The 20,582-nt window shown below is 41.2% G+C and overlaps 1 protein-coding gene across 5 annotated transcripts in view; it reads right to left on the bottom strand.

Annotated features, from left to right (window-relative positions):
* The window catches only part of LOC148354262 (disks large homolog 5-like), a 49,981-nt gene extending 38,801 nt beyond the window's left edge, over window positions 1-11,180 (bottom strand). For all 5 annotated transcript variants that reach the window (XM_088350760.1, XM_088350765.1, XM_088350762.1 and 2 more), the window contains exon 1: window positions 10,467-11,180. In XM_088350760.1, the coding sequence (XP_088206886.1) occupies window positions 10,467-10,773 (307 nt within the window). In that variant the 5' untranslated portion in view covers window positions 10,774-11,180. The remainder of the gene's footprint in view (window positions 1-10,466) is intronic.
* Window positions 11,181-20,582: the final 9,402 nt, after the last annotated feature.

The raw sequence follows: 20,582 nt of genomic DNA, 5'->3' as shown, positions 1-20,582 counted from the left end.
GTTGAACCGTGATTAAAAATAGCATGATGATATGAAATTGGATGCCTTTTCCAACGTTATCTACATCCCTGGTTGTCAAGTGGTGAGGATTTAGAACACTTAGTTGTGATCCGGGTTTGATTCCCGTAGCAAACAAAGCTGAGTAGATGTGGTCAGCGATACTTGTCACCAGAGGCGTGTTCAGGAGAGTGATCAGACATGTAGTCTCTTGATAATCGCTTGCCGCGCACTGCTGAACGTTTTGTAATCGCTCACTGTGATTGCCTTACTGATCCAAAATGGCCGACGACAGTACAATGGATTTCGTTCTACAGCTTGCTTTGAGCGAATTGGCTGATATGAGCGACAGTTCGCATATTGACACAGTTAAGGTTATCCTAAACGCAGTGGAAGGGTCATACCTGTCTTGCATTGTTCACAAACATTACCAGGCAATGTAAGACGATATATTACATCGCCAACAGCACTCGTCAGGGTGAGATCCTCCATCTTCTGCACTGTCGACGCCATGTTGGAAATCAAAGTAAGCGGTCTTTCTCCCGTGATTACTCGGGCACGCGAGCGCTCAATAATCACTGGCCATTCAGAAGCTAGCGATAGCTCGCGAAAGCAATCACTCACTCTCCTGAACACGCCTCTGATCAATAATTGCTCAAATACAGTAATAGTAATATGTTACCGTAAAACCTTGTGTCTAATGCACATCCCAACTTTGATTTTTTTTTTGAATGCGTGTATACACAAATAGATACAATATAAACAAGAAATAATACAACTTCTTTTTTTTTCTGTGTGGCCCGTTAACCAAACGATCACTAATGTAAAGCACTACTGTTATTTTGAGCTACCAAGGCAAAAAATGGCAACCTGTGCAGCAGGTTGAGCAGAGATCAGTCAGTATGATAAAGGCAGACAGTGCTTCCTCATAGGAAAACACGACACGCTATACTGTCATCGATTAGAGAAAAGCAGCAACGACAGTCAACTGCCGATGAACCGATGGCTTCCTCTTCAAACCAAGATTGCGGGGAGGGGAAGTGATTGCCAAGGAAGAGAGACAGTGAGGCTGAGGTAGCAAAGTTGACTGGGCGTGTCATGGCGTGACAGCACACATGTATAAAGGCACACGCACTGCGAGGGGGAAAGTGAGGCTGGCTTCAGCCCACGGGAGATATTTAAAGTCAGCAGTCTTGACAAGAGTGTTAGGGTCATAATTCATTGTCTTTGTCACTGCTTTATGCAGTGGGACAGAAACTGGGAGAGAAGACACACACATACACGCACACAGAAGAGTGTATATTCCCGGCTGCTGTACACAGAAAACTGCTGAGCGTTCACTTTGGGACCATCCAACAAAAGGCCTGTTGTGTCCCCTTCCTCTTTGTATCACCCTTGTTCTGTCTCACTGGCGTGCTCCAAAACAAAGTAAAAAAAAAAAAGCAATGCATCCTTTATCAAGGCTACACAAATAATGGGACTGTATGTCCTCCGACTGAAATCTGCAAAATATGACTTGGCTCAATTTATCACAGAATGTTTGGATGAACAATTCAAATAAATGCCCCGTTCATCTCCTATCCACCAAAATAACTGCGCGCAACACCTTTTATCTTTAATAAAATTCCTTATACAGTCAATGTGGATAAGTAAATTAGCATGGTAGGAGGGTTATACAATGGCTCATTTTTTGAGTATACCCTTGCTATAACGCGGTTTACTTTTCAAGGCTACTTCACGTATTTGTATTGTACATTGTGTTCTGGATTCTGATTGGCTAAACAGTACCTTCACATGAATAAAGTATTCGTTGACAGTACATATGTTGGCCTAGAGAGGGATGGGCGCCACCAGGCTGTGCTTGCCAAAGACACACCACAGGAAATGGTCCCTACGACCCTAGTGTTTAAGAGATCTAAACAACCAACCAGCAATCACATTACTTATATGTAATACAGCAGCAAACACAGGTTTTAATGATACAGTCAACAAATAACCTAACAATTAAGGAGAATACATTTGAGTGGGTAAACAACCGCTTCAAGGACTTGAGGTGAGGAAAAAAAACATTTAAAAAAAAGGAAGCATCTATATGAAGCGGGCCTTATTTTGCATAAACTAATTGGCATGTAATTTAAAAATGATCAAAACCAAAATGTAAAAAAAAACATTTTTATTTAATTACCTTTCGTCTCATCATGAATTAAAACAATGATCCGTGCCAAAAAAGGTGACTCCGATTCTAAAACGAGTATTCAGCTAGCATGCCATTTCTTTTACACAATATTCGTTTTCCACTGCAAGTAACATAAATAATCTAAATGGGAAAAAAAATGTTTGACTCAGTTCGGTTTATTTTCAAACATGCTTATTCACATCTTTATCCAAATGTGTGCATTATCATTGGGATTTATTAGCCTAAAAACATTTTCAAAATGTTGATCAAGGACGGTAAAAGGACACCAACAAAACAGTTAGCACTGTAAATTTCTGAATTTTTTTAACTGATTGTGACTTCATCTCTAGGATAGAAATACACAAATATCAAAAGTTGATAAGAATAAAGATGAAGACCACAGAAAGTAAGAGCAAAAACAAACATCACAAAGAGAGTGTGGACACTGCAACCTTCACATTTAAAATCTGCTGCCCTCTGCTAGATGTGGGTTTATATCCCCTGTCACAAGTCACTGTTTAAGTGTGCAGCATGCCTGCGTGTGCGAGTACATCTTCAGGTCAGTCGTGAACCAAGCTGCGTAATCAGCTTGCAGCCGTTTGCATAAATATGAATCTGATTATATTTACTCGGCGAACGAAGGCGTGCCGAATGACTCCAGCGGCTCGTGGTTTAATTAGTGCCTTCGTCAAGAAGGGGAGGGAAACAACCCGGGACACACACAGTCCTCCAGTATTCTGACGCACGGCATGACGGGCTGAATAATGAATGGCTTGATTGTATGTTTGTCGCCAGTGAGCGTGTTAAAGCTTTGGCTTGGTTAAGCAATCAGAATTGAGAAAAGGGTTTTAAAACTGGAATAACTTGGGAGATGGGGGGATTCCCAATCATTTCCTTGGGCATATGCCTTAATTAGAGTCATGGGTGAGCTAAATCTGACTTGAGAGATTTATAGTTGCTGGACTGGTCAGCAAATTGAAGGAGCTTTGGGACAAACAACAAAAGTCCATTAAAAATAAAAAAACAATAATAATCACAAGAGAATCAAGCAGACTTAAACCAAACTCTTCTGTCTGCAATGCAACCATGCTAACCACTACAGGAGACCCCCGGGATACGAGATTCTGAAATGAATGAAGAAAAAAAAGCATTGTGGAGGCTGGTCAGCCAATAGTATATCAGCAATTTCCTAATGCCGTGACGCAAACCGATAGCAGACCAGCATTTTATAAGACATGGACAGATAGACAGGCCTTTTAGAGATGTAACTATTCATCCGCACAATTACTGCAAACTTTGTTTTGGGAGAAGCAAAATACTTTTTGTTTTTGATATCATGTAGTGGGGAAAATGTCATAATGAGAGGTCGAAAACATCACATTCCACTTAGGGCTGGAATGATTAATCGACGTTGTCAACAATGAATCCTTTTGTTGACCATTGCTGCCAGAGACGTTTTTTTAAAACAGAGTGAGGCATCTTACATGATTGTAATCTCTGCTCATGCGCAATACCTTCTCAGTCTTCAGAGGGTAACGAAATGAAGGCGTCAACATCAAGTACACGTACCAGAACTTCTAAAGTCTAAACACATTTTAGCCAGGATATGGTGAATAGATACACAACTTGCAAAATTTGAAAAATCAGACCTTGAGTATTAGTGATGCATGGACATTTAACAAGAAAGCACCCTGGACAACTCTGTAAGATTCAAGTAACATTCAAGCCAATATTTTTTGGATGGCAGACATTGTAAAGTAGAGAAAACATTCTTTTGACTTTGCAGTTGACCGCTGAATGTACCTTACTAAATGCACATGTCTGTTTTATTGACTATTCTACTGCTGCTAATGAGCCTGTTCGTGGTGTACAGGGATAAAAAATGTTTACTTGATTTTAATATATTATTTATTTGCCTGTCCCTAAAAAAATGGACACACGTGTATGTATGGATTTCTGTTGAGGGACCCTGCCCAAAGAAAACCTGAAGCTTTACTTCAGTGCCTAAGTAGACCCGAAGCTTTACTTCAGTGCCTAAGTAGACCCGAAGCTTTACTTCAGTGCCTAAGTAGACCCGAAGCTTTACTTCAGTGCCTAAGTAGACCCGAAGCTTTACTTCAGTGCCTAAGTAGACCCGAAGCTTTACTTCAGTGCCTAAGTAGACCCGAAGCTTTACTTCAGTGCCTAAGTAGACCCGAAGCTTTACTTCAGTGCCTAAGTAGACCTGAAGCTTTACTTCGGCACCGAAATGTTAGTCTGGGGGCCGCAATGCGTACATCCGGTTTACTTCGGGCCGAGTCCCTCAAATCAAGTGAGCAATTTGAAATGCAGTGCCAAAATGAACACTTCATCGCCGAAGTGCGGAGAAATTAAACTAAACGACATGGCACCGAAAAAAATCATATTCTGCAGATTACAAGATGCGAATAGTGAATATATAGTGGTAAGCCGAAAAGCAGAAAGAAAGTGTGTAAAGTTTGTAAGCTATGGCGAGAAGTGTAAATAACGTCCTACGTAAAAGACATAGAGGTAGAAAGAGAAAGTAGCGCATTTATTACCGTGAAACAGATGATAAAAATGTCTTTAGATATAGTGATTTGGAGTTAAACTGATAGTTTGGTGAGCATGTTCTTTACGATAGAGTGATGTGAATAATATAACTTCAATGCTGAACTGCAGTGCCGAAGTGTGTTACTCAAGTGAAAGTACTGTTACCCCAGAAAAATATTACTTAAGTAGAAGTAAAGAGCAATCATCTAAATAATTATTTGAGTAAAAGTAAGTGCATGCTGTGCATATCAGCCGCAGAGAAAAAGCCCGGCCTGACTCAATGATTGACATTTTAAACCCGAACCCGACCTGAATTTCAGGTCCGGGCTCAAGATCTTACCTCTAGTCAGCCCCAATTCTACTCTATGAAGTGAAAATGTCATTAGGCGGGGTTAAATTTTGATTAGGGTCTACTGTACTGTACATCCTAATAGCCTTTCTTGGTTTATAGATGCTTGAAATTGTCCTTACTAACAAATAAAGGCTATCAAGCATCTAGAGTGGAGTGAGACCACGTTACCTTGAGCAGTGCAAGCATGTGCATACATGCAGACTCATCCGGCAAAGATAACCTCGCATCATGTTAGCCTGACAAGCAGAGAGCAGGTCGTTATCAACGAGATTCATCACACACTCATTTACTCTTTGCTCGCTTCACGCCCGCGTAGCTGAACTGACGACGATGCAAAGCTGCAAGAAAGCCGCGTTCCGATATACGCCAAGAGTGCCCACAGGCTTTGTCTTTGCTCTCTGCTTCTCAAGTGCGCTTAAAAGGCGGTAATCGCATCAACCGAATAGCTACAGCAAAGATAATGACAATAACATTGGGGGAAAAAAAACTACACTCGAGTCAGAAAACTGATGGCTAAAGAGTGCATGGCGGCAGAAGAGGAGGACTGCAAAGGCGTGATAATAGCGTGTCTTACAACGACAGTTTACTTCAGCCACGGAGGAAAACAGCTTAATCCTCTCGAATAACACCAGCCTGAGACACAGTATGAACACTCTCGCTCCTTGTACACAGCAGGTCAATGCACTCAAGTACATCATTATGCCTTAAGGGATATGCCAAAGGCACCGACCTAAAACCTTTTACTTACATTTTTTTTTACTTACATTTATACAAAAGGTGCAAGAAACTCTACCGTATTTATTTGTGTACACGCGCACGTTTTTAATAACATTTCGGTATTTAAATTAATTTAGCTTTTTTTCAGCTCAAACCTTCCAGTTTGATACAACAGGAATCAACCCAGGTCGCAGCGGTGATAGCACCGAATTCCAACCATTGAACCACTGAAAAGCCATATAAAAAGGCAGTCGATTTTATCATATTAACACACTATTTTCAGGGTACCAGAGACGAATGTTATTTCCGTTGAGCATTTCACAATGTACAATGACAATAACCTATATTATTCCATTCTATTCTTAACAGAGACAAAGGTATAGTCATTCTAACATGTAAAATGCGCAAAAGAATTAACATTTATCTCTGGTAACGTGAGTAAAGATAGTGGGATTATGAAATAAAACGCAATGCCTTTACAGATATCATCTACATCAATAGGGACCAGTGGTTAGACGCGGGCTCACCAACAAGACCAAGGTTCAAATCCTGTAACAACCATCGTAAAGCGATAATACCGGTAAAATACGTGTACAATGTGTACTGAAACAGTTCTCTACTTTAAAAAAAATGTGCATTACAGTACATAATGTTTTGATACCAAGCAAGTCTATCAGAACCAAACATGAAAAGAAGATCAATCAAGAAACATTCCCTCGTGTGAAGAGAACAAAAGTGCCATAATTAAGGGACCATTCGATATAATGCAAGTACAATAGACTTTTTAATCATAAATTAACAAAAAACAAGGCAAGAAAACACAGAATATGTTGGGACAGCTTCTTCCCAAGAACCATCAACCCCCTAAACTCGCATCTACAGCGTCCATGAGCACAACTTTTATAGGGTTATAAATATGCACAAATTCACTAGACATTAAAATATTGTTTAATGTTCTTCATCCATTTGCACATTGTCACGTTTTTAAATTTGTATTATTTGCACTAAAAGGAAGAGCCCCTCAATTGTATTATCCCTCTATCCATTATCTGCACCACTTATCCTGAGTAGGGTCACGGGGGTGCTGGAGCCCATCCCAGCTGTCTTTGGGCAGTGGGCAGGGGCGCCCTGAACTGGTCGCAGGGCACACAGAGACAGACAACAAGTATTATACTATTGTAATATGACAATAAAGGTCCTTTATTAATTTACACAAACTAAATCAAACAAAACAAAGCAAGATGACGCAGGACATATTCTTTAACGTTCATAGAGCAATAACAAGAGCGATCGATCATAGTACCAAATTTCGCAGACAAAAGAAATGATGGCGATGAGCAATTAAAGGGGCATAGCAACCAGGGGGAATCAAGGTACAAAAAGCCAGAGTCTAACTTTTAAAGCTATTTCAACTGAAAGTCGCCAATTCTACATTACCAAATGGATAGAACACCTGCCCATTCACTCTGGAAAATGTTTGTTTTTTCCTGATAAAAAGGTGTTTTTATGGTCGCAACCTTTTTTAAATACTATCTATCTTTGACAGAAATGCAATGAGAGGTAGTTGAAAAAGAGGCTTTGGAAGTCCCAAACAGCTACCACAGAGTCCAAAAATGACAAACCCCTTGAGGAAGTACTTCGAACATAGCAAGCGGGATGGAAAAAACGCACAGAAACACAAGACCCGCCTACGAGTCAGATCACGGACAATGTTGGCAGATGTATTAAAAAATGAACAGTATTTCAGGATCAGGGCTAATCCGCAGCGGCAACAATCAATGTGAGAGGTATTACGGCTTGGGGAAGGATTGGCAGTAGCAGACCTAAACGTTTCAAACAAAGCTTCCCCTATGCCAAAACTCGCAGGGTGGGGAGTATCTACATCTCCTGCTTAAAACTTGGCTCGCTGGGCCCATCCTGCTTAGGGGCTGGATGCTGGTTGCGAGTAATCCAGCGGCAAAACTGGGCGAGAGCTTGCACACGGTTACATTGTCTGAGGCACAAGAACAGGGGAAATATACTTTCACGAAAGGCGTGAATCAATGGAGGCGCTAACGGTAAATCTAGTCAACGCTCAAAATTGCACTTTCGTTCGTCTTTGCGTAAAGCGGTGCGCCGGTTGTCATGGAAACAAGTGAGCCGACCTAATGTGCCGTGACCGCAGCGCGCCACCGATGGCAAACTTGATGATGATGTTGCTAAACTGACGCTGTGAATCGCATAACACAGTGAGCCGATGTCAACAAAGAGTACCTTCAGGTAAATCACAGGTAGAGCCATTGGAGAAACATTTACATTAAGCAGGGCACAATGCTAAAGGCACAGTACACTTGCTGGATGCACATTGCCAGGTTAGATTGTTACATTAGAATTACCTGTCCTTATAGTTTATTATGATGATTCATATTTACTTTTCTCTCTTGTTTTTGTTCCAAAATTGTTCCAGGGGTTCTTGCTCTAATTTTAATATAATTAGAGTCGAAATGAATGAGCAAGGGAATTGTCTGTCCCTGTGTGCCCTGCCACTGGCTGGCAACCAGTTCAGGGTGTCCCCTGCCCACTGCCCGGAGATGGCTGAGATGGGCTCCAGCACCCCCCGACCCAACTGAGGATAAGCGGTGCAGATAATGGATGGATGGATGCAATTAACAAGAAACAAGAGTAAGAAAACGCAAGGGACACAAAAAAAAAAAAAAAACAATAATCAACCGGTAAAAAGGTCAAGTTACTAGCAAAAGAAACTAATAGGTTTCCCAGTAATGATAATCAATTCGGCAAGATTCCATTGTGATATGTATCCGGGCACCTCAGCTGTCCTTGGAGCGCACCATGGTGCCATACCACTGGTATGGAATATGGACGTAACCAATCGACGATTGGGACAGTTATTAAGAATAAGAAGGCAATTTGAGCAACAAAATCTTCCATTTGGTATGACAATGCTGGTAAGTTTCAAAGTCCTGCTCCCCCTCTGCATCCACCCACTAACTCCACTCGACCAGCTCAAGTCAGGTCACAACAAAGGTTAATCAAATGTAATTTTACTTTTTTCTAATGCTATTTAATTGTATGCATGTTTATTTCCCGGTGTTGGGACTAACGTGTTACTTACTAAGTGACAAGTTCCTATAATGCAACTAATTTTCTAGGTAACGAGTGTTATAGCACGTAAAAAAAAAAGTATCTCAACTGTTGTTACAACATGGTGCGTTAATTCGCTACTTATTAAAAGAAGATCGTGAATTTCAGCGTGTACTTATTGCCAAACGTTCCTCCTTCACTCACGACATAACATACGAACCTCAATCTGCCAGCAATTGTGAAGAAGGCTAGGCTTAGTATAACTAAAAACAGTTATGGTGGTGCCATTTCAAGCGCAGAGTATAATAACAGTGAAATTCTCCTTAATGGATATAATCCCATCTGAGAAGTATTTTCAATTATAAAATAAAATACTGAAACGAGGGGGGCAATTTATATGGTTGTGTGTCACCAGTAGAAAATAGTAGGCTGGGGATGGGGAGCATAAAATTTATTATAAAAGTGCACTGAATGTTGGTGTTTTCATTTGTAAATATATTTTTACAATACACCATGCCTGAAGAAAAAAGGAAAATGTCTTGGACAAAAAGGTACAAGGAAATATTTAAACGGTTTGAAGCCCAAAGACGGGCAGCACGGCGGAGCAGTGGTTAGCGCGTGTGCGGCACAGTTCTGAGGTCGTGGGAACCTCCTGAGTGGGTTCAAATCCAGCTCCCGGCCTTACTGTGCGGAGTTTGTATGTTCTCCCCGTGCTTGCGTGGGTTTCCTCCGGGCACTCCGGTTTCCTCCCACATTCCAAAAACATGCATTTCAGGTGAATTGGCCGGTCCAAATTGTCCCTAGGTGTGACTGAGCGAGTGAGTTGTCTGTCCCCGTGTGCCCTGCGATTGGCTGGCAACCAGTCCAGGGTGTCCCCTGCCCACTGCCCGATGATTTCTGAGATGGGCTCCAGCATCCCCGCGACCCTACTGAGGATAAGCGGTGCAGCTGATGAGATGAGAAGCCCAAAGACAAAATGGATATGGAGTGTCTTGGCTAGGTGTTTGTTTGCAAGCTTTCAAGATTCCACAAGCCAAGGGGTTGCGAATGGTTCATCACTTCCACAGGTTGGTGTACAAGTTTTATTTTATTTATTTTATTATGCAACTATCTTAATCTCGGAGAAGCACAGAGCCTTTTTTCTTTGGAAAATTTTGACCTGTGGGTTCTCCAGGGTTGAAGCAGTTGAGGCGGTCGGCTACTATGGGAGTAAATACGGTCATTTGTAACTAAGTGGTTACTTCCAGAGTAACGCACTACTTTAGGGTGTTTTTAATCAGGAGGAGAGGGTTACTTTTACATTTAAGTTACTAATAACTATAACGAATTACTGTTTTTCAGTAATGCACCCAACACTAGCCGCCATACTGCAAATTCACTTTCACCCCCGATTCGTGTCAGATCCCGGGGTTTTCTGTAAATGTATACATAATCGATGACTACTCAAGAGTTGAATATGGTTCAGTCTGAACAATATGGCACCGGTCATAGATGTTTTTCAAGCAAATAAATCCCTAGGCTCTACTCCAGTGTCGCTGCAGAAGACTACCCAGTTCACGGCCAAACAAAAACCCCAACAGAACACTCCCTTACCGGTGTTGTGGTCCACTCGACCGCCGCCGTTGTTAGCCCCGAATAGTGCAGCGTGTAGATCGGGGTTCGCCTTCTCCAAGGCCACGCACAGGTCCAGGAAATGGTCGTTCTCCTTGTTCGCCAGCATCTTCAACAGCAGCTCCACTTTCTCTGCGCTGGACGAACAATTCTGATCCAGCTCGAAGCGATCGAGTTGACTGAGCGCCCCAGACGCCACCAGCAACTCCACGACCCGGTCGGCGTCCGTGATGGACTCCACCAAGTTCTGGTGGCATTGCTCCAGCAACTCTTTGTGCTTTGGCTCCATCGCCACGCGCGGTGGTCTCAGCCCCCCTCAACCACCGCCTCCTCCTTCGCTTTCCCGAAACTAACGCGACGGAATATCCGATCAAAAGTACCGAGACGTTGAGGAACTTAAGTGAGTTCTCCGGAGCGTCATCTGGAGAGCAATGTTCATAGCATAGTAGTAGGGAAGGCACAAGGAGCCATATTGGTTGCCCGGGGCTGTTGACTGCACTAAACAGCGATACATTGTCCCATCTTACTCGCGTGCTGGCGTCGTCTTCCGCCTGGTTTCCAAATGCCGACACATTTCTCTCCCCCCTCTCGCTCTTCTCGGGGAGCATTCAAGGCACCCTCGGAAGGGAGGGGGAAACGAAAAGGTTGAGAAAAAGTCATGGAACTCCGCCGCCGAGCTTCTGCTCCACTGTATCCTCCGCCATGTCTGTGTAACTCAGCAGCTGCTGTCCGCTGTCAATCAACGTGTAGTCCTATACCATATATGGGCATATAGGCGTGGGTAAACATAACCGCGCCCACTTTTTCAATGGGCGTAAACGTGACCTCACGTTACGTCAAAAAATGACGTTGAAATGAGTAGGACAGGAATTGTATTGCAGAACATATTTTTGGCTTAGTCGCTGCTGAATTCTATCAAATAGAATCAAATTAGTATTGGAATTAAGGGTACAATTGGCTTTATTGTCATTGAATACAACGTAGTGTATACTGTTCACAACAAGATCACACTCCAGGATAAACATCCATCCATCCATTATCTGCACCCTTATCCTACGTAGGTTCGCGGGGGTGGTGGAGCCATCCCCTCTATGTCCGGGAAGTGGGCCAGGGACATCCAGAACTGATTGCCGGCCAGTCGCAGGACACACAAAGACAGACAACTCGCTCCCTCATTCACCCCTAGGGACAATTTGGACTGGCCAATTAACCTGACATGCATGTCTTTGGAAATGTGGGAGGAAACCACGCAAGCAAGGGGAGAACCATGATAAAATAAAATAAAATAAAAAAATAAATAATAAATAAAATAAAATACATATAGAAATAAATAAATAAAATAAAATAAATAAAAAATAATGTTGTGAAACATTGCATGCAACAAGATTAAACATGGCACTCCGGGGTAGAAAGACTTTTGGTTGCACCACACTAAGAATATGGTAGTCATCCATCCATTTTCTGTGCCCCTTATCCAAACTAGGGTTGCAGGGGTGCAGGAGCCCATCCCTCCTATCTTCGGGCAGTGGGAAAGGGACATCCTGAACCGGTTGCCAGCCAGTTATAGGGCACACAGAGAAAGACAACTCACTCGTTCATTCACAGCTAGGGACAATTTGGACCAGCCATTTAAACTGTAGTGCCCGGAGGGAACCCAGGCAGGAACAGGGAGAACATGCAAACACCGCACGGAATTGAACCCTGGAGTTCCACACCGTGGGGATGCATGCCAACCACCCATCCACTGTGCCGCTGGTAACCAAACATTACACTCAAATAATATACTGTAATGCAAAAAATAGTGTATGATATTTAACAGCAACACGAATAAGAATAAAATATTTATTCCATCCATCCACTATCTGCACCGCTTATCGTCAGTAGTGGGCAGGGGACACCCTGAACTGGTTGCCAGCCAGTCGCAGGGCACACAGGGACAGACAGTTTGCTCGCTCATTCACACCTAGGGACAATTTCGACCAGCCAATTAACCTGACATGCATGTTTTTGGAATGTGGGAGGAAACCGGAGTGCCTGGAGGAAACCCACGCAAGCACGGGGAGAACATGCAAACTCCGCAAAGGAAGGTTGGTAGCTGGATTTGAACCCATGACCTCAGAACTGTGCCGCACACGCGCTTACCGCCGGGCTGCCCTAAAATATATAACATAAATTCTAAAAACTATATATACTTATCATTATATTGTTTTATGCATGTGCTTATCTTCTATGAGACACTTGCCAAAATTAGTTAATCTGACCATTATTTGTTATTGCTTCAGCGAAACTTAAACACTGGTCATGATACACAAAGAGATTTTGCAAAAAAATTATCAATAATGTATCGAAAATATCATAGCAAAAAAAGTGTATAAAGATAAATTTGATCCATTTATTGAAACACGTAAAGTAAAATATATTAACAAAAATTGGTATTTAAACCCTCACTGTTTATTGGCTGAACTTTTAATTGCATGTATTTAACGACCCAAGTACAAATAATTTTACATTTGTATTTTAAATAAATGTTAATGCTTAATTGCTGGTTAAGTAGATGAAAAACAAATCCTACAATTAAGTCAAGCCAAGTCATGTTTATTTGTATTGCCCTTCATCACAAGGAGTCTCAAAGGGCTGCACAGACCACAGATTATTGCAAACTACAGACTACACCATTCCCTGATCTAAAACTTTCACGAGGGTAAGGAAAAACTCAAAATCTCAACATGAGGAAAATGAAGAAACCTTGAGAAGGGACTGCACATGAGGAAATCCCCCTTTCAGGATGAAAAGACTGCAACAGATGTTGCAATAACAAATAATACACAGCTGTTGTCAACAGTATGTAGAACGCTCTCGAGCCTGCAAATCTCTTCTTGGCTCTTGGGATCATTCATAGACCAGCAATTTAAGAGCGAAAGCTCCGGACTGGAACATAGGGGGGGAATAAAATCTGGAAGATATGAGGGAGCAAGTCCATGCATGAGTTTGTATAATACCAACAGAACCTTAAAACAAAAGTCAAGCCACCAATATTGCATTTGCTAATGAGCAAAGCGCTAGCTAGTGGTGATCTGCTCTATCAAACAGTTGAGGGGATCAAGTTGAAAAAAATGTAACAAAAGTGCCCTTTACTGGCTGGAGAAAGTATACATTTTCTAAGTGTTAGCAATGATTAACAAATGTTGATTACAATTACTTAAAACTGTATAACATAAACAATAAGAAGTCATGATGACTGAATATTACACATATATGTTCGTATGATTTATTTGGAATTACAATTGATTTAATAAATATTGAATTCAAAAACTAATCTGAAAAGATAATTCAGCTGCATGCAAGACAGATGAATACAAGACAAACTCAATTTTCAAAAAGAAAAAAGAAAAATATGTCAAGAACCGGAACAGGAGGAGAACCTAAATGCATGACGTTTCTCACACATGCTTTTATTTTATGGGAAATGGGGCAGTCATGCAAGTTAACACAAAATGCCAGTGATTCAGCAATCGCTGGGCAAAAGAAGAAAGACAGAAGTCTGAGTGAGAGTACTGAGCTTAAACAGAAGGGAAGGCAATCTGTCAACGAGCCGCAGCTTGCGCCAATTGGACGCCATGGCAACTGTGACATAACGCATGCAAAGAACATTTAATTTTTTGTTTTCTAAACTATAATAAAGTAATTAAATAGTAATTGCACCCTCTGACAATAGGGATGTCACCCAGGTTCACAATTCAGCTAGTGTATTTTATGAGGTTTCATAATCGTACATAAATATTTGATCACCGCAATTCAAAATTTGAGTATTAAAACGTGCTCAGAACAAAGATTCATGCTTACATAATGATGTTGCCGTAGCCACGGGCGTATGCACCGTGTTCCTTCTCCATTTAGGCTGCAACACTGCAAATGATTTCCCCATGTGTGTTTGTGTATGCTCCTAAAAACTACATGAGGGCAGACGTAGGATATTAGATTTTATGAAATGCAACATAAATATGATTGATGCCGTCCGCTCGAAGAAGAGGCATCCGTCTGCGGGCGTTTACCTCTCTCAAAGCATGACCTTATTCATGCATGCACTGAATCTCATTGTGACATCTCCAATTCCCTTCCTAACCAGCCTCCCTCGCTTTAGTCGGCCATGTTGGCTCCACACACAGCCTGCTTGCCTCTTTTAGATGAAAAATTCATACGGATTCTCTCAAATCAAAGCGTCTCCACTGCAGACGCAGATGTGGCACTTGTGTCTGGAGTCTTTTTTCTGAGGATACAGAAAACAGATGCATGCCTTTCACAGTGTATAAACACCCTGCTGGTGTTGCATTTACATGTAAATTTTAGGCCCTATGATCGGAGCTCTTTCATCAGATAGGTGAGGCCTTTGAGTAAAAATCTGCATTCCACTTATAAGATACTTTTCAATATTAAGTTCCATTCGACTACCGGTAACAAAAAAACAGTGGTACTGCTGTAGGCACAGACTGTGAGGTTAGGCGTTGAAAAAGATCTTAGTTGTCTTTAAAAATCTAAATGCTAATGCTAGCCATACAGGAGCTAGCACCTAACATATGGGTCACATGAGAGACAGCTAGCATTAGCTGCTAGATCATTTCGTATTAAAAAGCAGCTGGATGGTTCGTGCGGAGCCCCCTGGTGCGTAGGTCCAGGGTTTAACTCCAGCTAACACTGCCGTAACTTTCAATTTCTCCCTATGCCTGCGTGGGTTTCCTCCGGGCATTCCGGTTTCCTCCCAGATTCCGAAAACATGCTCGTCAGGTTAATTGGCCGATCCAAATTGTCCCTAGGTGTGACTGACTGAGGGAGTTGTTCGTCTCTGTGTGACCTGCGACTGGCTATCAACCAGTTCCGGGTGTCCCCTGCCCACTGCCCGAAGATAGCTGGGATGGCCTCCAACACCCCTGCAAACCTAGTGAGGATGAGTGGCGCAGAAAATTGATGGATGTGGCTGTTTGCATTTAGGTGCTGATGCTTCTGGCCACTGATGTTGACTCGCAGAAGAGAATGCTAGTATTATTTGATGTCTCTCTTTGTGATGATGTGACCTTAAGCAGGTATACTCTGGATCTGCAAGACTTTAAAGCCGTAGTGTGCAATAATTGACCACAAGATGGCACTGTATTGTCTAATGTGAACGAAAACCAAAGCCAAGAAGCACAGCGGAGCACCAAGTAGTCCAACAAACATGGTCGCAACCTTAGGTATGGATTCCACTATGTAAAAGAAATACTCATTTTTCGACCTATAATATTTATAAAAATTAATCATGGTGTGATGGTTCATGTATTTTTGCTTAATATTCAAATCAATGTTGTTGTTTTTTTACTGAATAAAGGTTTTTTTGCACCACTAGGAGGCACCAAGTATTGCACACTGTCCCTTTAATGTTAGAATCTAGGAATGGACTGCAAGAATTAGCTGCTAGCTCGCTTTGTATGGAAAATCATTTGATCTTTCGGTTAGCATTAAGGTGCTGGTTCTGCTCGCTGTTAATGTTCAGAATCGAAAAATGGACTGATCGCATGGTTGGCTAGCTCTCTTTGCATTGAAAAGCATTTAATGTGTCAGGTGCAGGCACTCTTAAACACTGATTATAGAGTTGTGAAATGGATTGGTAGCATTATTGGCTAGTTCTTTTCGTATTTAAAAGCATTAGATGTGTCCATTAGCAATTAAGGGCTGGTGCTACTAGCCACTAATGTTATAAATTCAAATGAGACTGCAATAACTTGCAGCTAGCTGCCTTTAATTTAAAAACATCGGCTGTGGCATTTAGCAGTTAACAGCTGGTGTAAGGCATTGCTAGCATTTGCAGGTAGCTCGCTCTTCATTAAAAGGCATTGAATGAGGCCCTTAACAGTTAGTAACTGACGCTATACAAATAAACATGACTTGACTTGACTTCTATGTTATACTGATGCTAATACCATTTTGTAATTGCTAGCATTAGTGTCAGGGCCAGAACAGAAACAGGACCCAATTGCGTTAAGTTTCTCACAAGTTTTATTGAAGGAAAGAGGAAGGGCTGCGCCCACGATCCGATGTTTGCTGGACGCGAGAGGCAAGTCGTTCTCGTACCCGGATTGTGATCCGAACACGGAAGTGGATCTTCCGTAGCGAGCGATGGCGGTGTCAGGGACGGAAAAACGGGTCGGTAGCCGGGACTGGGAGAGCAAAGCGGGGTTGGGGTCGGAAACGAGTCGTAAGCCAGAACGGGAATGTAGACATAGTCGGGGACAAAAGAGGTCGGAAGCCGGGACGGTAGAGCAGACGTGGTCAGGATCAAAACGGGTCGTAGCCGGAGACAGACGGGAGCAAAAACGGGACAGGTGGGAGTCAGGGTCGAAAAAGGCTTGCCTAGTATACACTGAGGTTCACAGACGGAATGACAACAGGGGATTGACAGGACTCGGTTTACCTAGTGACAGGGAGCCAATCAGAACCCGCGGCGGTTGGCACCAAATGAGCGGGCAAAGGTGAGTCACATCAGTAATCATGACATTAGGGTAAAAATAGGCTCAGGCAACTACTAAAACATCAGCCATGTATAAGGCCAATGATTGATTAACACATATAAATGGTGAGCCAATATTAGAACTACTTGATAATGTGTTTAGACACTGATCATGTCGACCATTATGCCAGTTAGAAATCAAATTTCCCAGAAATTTATAATGACCCATCAATGGTTAGCTATTTTCAGACCTCAAGTGTTCCTAGGGGGGTCCATGGTGCCTGACGGCATCACGTTAATGACCCCTGTTCTACGCTTTATCTTAAATTTTACTTAACATAACCCGTGTCTATGGATATCATGCCTACATGATTGCATAGTATGTAATTCTTTAGGGATCAGATAATATATTGAATTAAGCAAGTAGGCGTCATCTTTTTTTGTAATTAAGGGTAAATTACATTTTGATACCTGCAACAGATGGGCAGCCACCGATGATAATAAGAAAACGTGATCTCAGTAGTGGAACCAACTCCTTGCAAACTGATGGTATAGTGTCACATCTTGATTACAATTATAGTTGATTATCTCAGCATGGCAGAAATGACTACGTTGTCCCAATTTCAGAGAAGAAAAATGGAAGAAATGGCTTCACCCAGACATGATGGATTTGTTCAACATGACCGAATCAGCTTATGGACGCTACGAACTTCCTCTCCCTGCACGTGATTATTGATTTTACTGTAGCCAATCGAATACACTACAAAGTGTGATCGACAGCATTTTAAGTGAGGCTAACAGGACTCGATAGGGTGCAACCAAACACAAAACCAACGATGCACTGGTTTACTTACATGGTCGTTTTTAATTATAAGATTAATTGGGAAGATGTGGGACAAACAGAGCCGGTGTTGTGCCCAATAGCGAGTTAAGCGGCTGCTTAGGGCCCCGCAACCACTAGGAGGCCCCCAAGAGTGCTTAACTTTTTAGATGCCAAAATTGTCTCCATTGTCACTTTGTGTGTCCACTTCTACAGAAATACAACAAAAATACTAGATAGATAGATAGATACTTTATTCAGTGTACAAAAATACTACACAATAACTACAAAACTAAATATCGAATATAGTGATTAAAAACTGGGACCTCATATATTATTTTGCTTTCATTCTAAAAATAAAAAATAGTATAGAATTACTACAAAAATACTACTACAGTAATACTATATTACAAAATACTACTACAAAATTATTTACTCCAGAATACAACTACAGTTATATTACAAAAATACTAAAGAAACATGACAAAAATACTAGGATGGAAATACTACAAAAATACTACTAAAATACTGCTTAAGAAATACATCAATTATACTTCTATTGAAATACTAAAAACATATAAACATACTATAATGTAAATAGTCTGCATTTATATAGTGCTTTTCAAGTCAATAAAGACCTCCCAAAGTGCTTTACAATGTGCTTCACACTTACCCATTCACACACACACACCAATAGGGAGTCAGCCATGCAAGGTGCCTACCTGCTTATATGGGGCATTAGGGATTCAGTGTCTTGCCCAAGGACACTTCGACATATAACATGGAGGAGCCAGGAATTGAACCTTCGATCTCTTGATCCCAAGACGCTCTCCTGAGCTACTAAATAAATACTACTACAAAAATACTACTGCAAGAGGTTTACAAAAGAAATACTGCAAATTAACACCAATAGCGATGCTACAAAAATTCTCAGATAGAAATATCATAAAAATACGACAAAAATAAAAACACAGTAACACTGTACTACAAAAATACTGCAGAAATACGTCATATATATATACAGTACAAAAAATATTTTTATACAGAAATATAACAAAATACAACAGAGATAGTACAAAAAATAATAATAATACTACAGTAATAGTGTACTACAAAAATACTGTAATCATTAGATTACTGTAATAATACGACGAAAATACTACGGATATTAAACAAAAAAAAAATCTACTTCCGAAATACAACAAAAGCACTACAGAAATATTAAAAATACTACTATGGAAATACTCCAGTATCGATCCTGCCTGTCTCGTCCTGTCCGGTATCTTGCTCTTGTATCCGGTAGTGATTCCGTCTTTCCTGCCCTGTCCAGTATCATGCTCCTGTGTCGACCCCGTCCTGTCCGGTATCCAGTATCTTGCTCCAGTATCCAGTATTGATCCCACCTGTCGCGCCCTGTCCGGTATCTGCTCGTGTATCCTGTATCTGGTATCGATCCCGTCTGTCCTGTCCGGTTTCAATCTATTCTGCCCAGCGATCGCCGAATCACAGGCGTTTGTGTTCCCGCGCATGACTGCCCCGTTCTCGTAAAATAAAGCTTGTGTGAAAACATTCCGCGTCTGGGTCCACCGCCTGATCGGGTTCTGACAACATAAAAAATTACTTCAGGAATACTACAAAAATAAAACTACAGTAACACTACAAAGAACTACAAAACCTCTATAAAAATCTGACTTCAGACGTACTAAAAAAAAGTAATACTTCAAAACTGAACAAACAGGGACCTGATATACTATTTTGCACTGATTGTGGTCGTTTCAAAACCAATTCGATGAAACTAATCTATTTAAAAAGTAGTATAATATGTCACATGCTCCAAATAGTTGCCCACCGCTGGAGAAGAACATGGAATGAGTTCTAGTAGGTTTTCAAATTATCAAGTGATAGGGGGCCCCAAATCTAATTTTGCTTAGGGCCCCATGAAGGCTTGGGCCGGTCTTGGGGATAAGTGATAGCATGACTGGCTCACAGAAGTTTTATTCCTAGTGCTTATTTGGGTTTCTCTCGGTTTTTTTTCAATAAAAAGAATAAAAATAAAACATGTTATCTGTAATAATTCGATGTTACGTTAGGTAAAAAAATAATTTACATAATAAGGATAAGGAGTAAGAAAACCAGCCATTCAGTACCAAGAATGTTATATATTATGCTGCCCTCTGCTGGCAGCAAAATAGTGGAATTAATGCTTATACATTATAATAGAGACACTGGAGCCAGGATCCGGGTGAGGTTCGGCCAAATGGGGTTTACAAAAAACATCGCTAAAAATAAAATTCCACTGTTCTGGAAGGAACAGTGTTTTCTGTTTGTCCACTAGATGTCACTGTAATGTGTAGTGCGACAAAAATTAGTCCGAGGAAGAATGCAAACTACAGGGACTGAAAGTGAGCAAAAAGCACCTTTTACCCAGGCTTTCTCAAAAACAGATACTTAGCTATAGATATATAGATACTTTTAAAAATAAATTTAAAATAGGGAAGAAGAAAGAAGAAAACGAGGCAAAAAAAGTAAAAGGGAAAAAAATAAAGAAAATAAACATGTTTCTATTCTTCGTTTTCGTTCTTTTTTGCTTTTCTTTTAAATTCCGTTTTTTTCTATTCTTATTCCTTGTTTTCAAAAGTAATACAGTGCATTTTGGTCACTTTGAGTCTCTGTATTTGATGTTCTTCTGTCGTTTTCGGTAGCACGACAGAATACAGCGACATCTAGTGGGAAAATAATAGAGACTGTCCTTTTAACTTTTATATTAAGGCAGGGTCCTCAAAAGCTGAGAGTTTGAGAC

The sequence above is a fragment of the Urocampus carinirostris genome, chromosome 13 (assembly GCF_059441175.1).
Source record: "Urocampus carinirostris isolate Australia breed hairy pipefish chromosome 13, RoL_Ucar_1.0, whole genome shotgun sequence".
Taxonomy (NCBI): Eukaryota; Metazoa; Chordata; class Actinopteri; order Syngnathiformes; family Syngnathidae; genus Urocampus; species Urocampus carinirostris.
This window is presented reverse-complemented; position numbering and strand designations above follow the sequence as displayed.